Source organism: Crocuta crocuta, unplaced genomic scaffold, assembly GCF_008692635.1.
Source record: "Crocuta crocuta isolate KB4526 unplaced genomic scaffold, BGI_CrCroc_1.0 scaffold179, whole genome shotgun sequence".
Classification (NCBI taxonomy): Eukaryota; Metazoa; Chordata; class Mammalia; order Carnivora; family Hyaenidae; genus Crocuta; species Crocuta crocuta.
Genome location: NW_027551568.1, coordinates 2,892,098 through 2,894,091, shown reverse-complemented (window position 1 = coordinate 2,894,091; position 1,994 = coordinate 2,892,098). Strand labels below are relative to the sequence as shown.

Here is a 1,994-nt window from a genome sequence, read left to right as displayed (position 1 = left end):
GACGGAGCGCCCATCAGTGGGTGGGCGGCCGCGCTGGTGGGCGAGCGCTGGCCGAGGGCGTGGAACTGGGGCGCCCCCAACACCCCCACTCTTCCCCAGGAGGCCTGGATGCGGAGGAGGCACTGCCCTCGGGCCTGCCGCCGACCTTCATCCACTTCACACACCACTCCTACGCCCAGATGGTGCGCGTGCTGCGGCGGACGGCCGCCCGCTGTGCCCACGTCGCCAAGACCTACAGCATAGGGCGGAGCTTTGATGGCAAGGACCTGCTGGTCATCGAGTTCTCGGCCCGCCCCGGCCAGCACGAGCTGAGTAAGCCAGTGGCAGAGGCCGGCTTCCGGGAAGGGGCTCTGGGCCTACGGTCCGGCTTGGGGTGCGCAGGCCCGGCTGCGGGATCCTGGTCACAGCAGGGCCGGGAGGCCAGGGAGCAGGCCGCATCCGTGCTCTGCTCAGTGCCCTGGGGCACGTGGCCGCAGGCTCGGGACCTGCTGGGACTCAAGGGGGTGGTGGGAGCCGGGGGCACGGCCCCGGGGAGTGAGCGCCAGGGAGAAGAGAGGCCAGGGCCCCGGGGCGCCCCCGGGGAGGTGTGACGGTGCTCTCTGCTGTTTTTGCCACCTTGCCCTGGCGCACCCGGACCCCAGACGGGTGCGTGCGGCGCTTGGCCCCCGGCACTGCGTTTGCTCCTTTGAGCTGCCTGGCGAACGCGGTATCCCAGAGCCACCTGAACGAAGGACGGCTTCCATTTAAAAAGTCCAAGTCCCTTGAGCTCGCCAGGCGTGGTGGTCCCGCGCTGAGATGAGGCAGAGCTACATGGAAAATGCCGGGTTTTGTTGGCCCTGCAGAGCTGTCGCTGTTGCAGGTGCTGGAAAGAACTCATAGTGACACCAGTCTCGAGGTTGGGCCCGCGGGCGGCCTGGGGGCCCCGTGCTGAGCTGAAGTCCACCACGAGCCTCTCCAGGGCACCAAGGGCTTGTCCGGGCCCAGGGGCCTGGTTCTGGCCTCTGCCGGGAGCCCCCCCTGGGCCCTGCCCCTCAACCGGTCTGTCCCCATGACGCTGTGAGGCACTGGGACCCTTGGTCACTTAACTGCTGAAAATTATGCCACCTGAAGCTCAGCGGCTCCGGCCCCTCCGCTGGGCCGGCCACACTCAGCCCGATCTCCCTCCCGGTGGTTCGGGCTGCATGGACATCATGAGCCCAAAGCCCCGCTCCAGCCTCCAAAGACCACCCTGCCTCGCAGCCCTCTGGCTGGTGGGGCTGCTCCGGGATGAAGACTGATGTGTGGCTTTGGAATGTGGTGAGGGTGTCCCCGTGAGAAGCCAAGGGAAGTGACCATTGTGGGAAGCGTTGGCATCATTTATACCCTCAGAAGGCGGGAGGGACGTGAGTGTTTGCTCCCACGGTCACAGGTCCTGGGGCTGCATACAGCCAGGAAAGGAGATGCCATTTTCTAGATGAGCAACGTGAGGCTGAGGAGAGAGGTGACTTGCGTGAGGCCACACAGTTAGTCAGGCTGCCAGGCTCTTCGTCTGCTCTTCTCTTCTAACCACAGTCCACTCTTCCTTCCTTCCTTCTTTCCTTCCATCGTCCATCCATCCTTCTATCCATCACCCATCCATCCACCCACCCATTCATCCTTCCGTCCCAATATCCAAACATCCATCTACCTGTCCATCCACCTTCCATCCATCCACCCACCATCTACCCATCTATCCTCCATCTACCATCCATCCACAATCCATCCATCCATCCATCCAACCTTCTGTCCAAATACCCAAACATCCATCTACCTGTCCATCCATCCTTTCTTCCATCCATCAATGCATCCATCCACCATCCACTCACCCATCCACCATCTCTCCATCCATCCACCACCTACCCATCCATCCATCCTTCCATCCATCCATCCATCCTTATGTCCAAATATCCAAACATCCATCTACATATCCATCCATCCTTCTATCCATCCATCATCCATCCATCCATCCATCCATC

General features: G+C 62.1%; 1 protein-coding gene across 1 annotated transcript in view; it reads left to right on the top strand.

Annotated features, from left to right (window-relative positions):
• CPZ (carboxypeptidase Z) overlaps positions 1-1,994 on the top strand; it is a 16,521-nt gene that overhangs the window by 3,161 nt on the left and 11,366 nt on the right. The window contains exon 2 of the mRNA XM_077750459.1: positions 100-312. Coding sequence (XP_077606585.1) covers positions 100-312 — 213 coding nt within the window. The remainder of the gene's footprint in view (positions 1-99; positions 313-1,994) is intronic.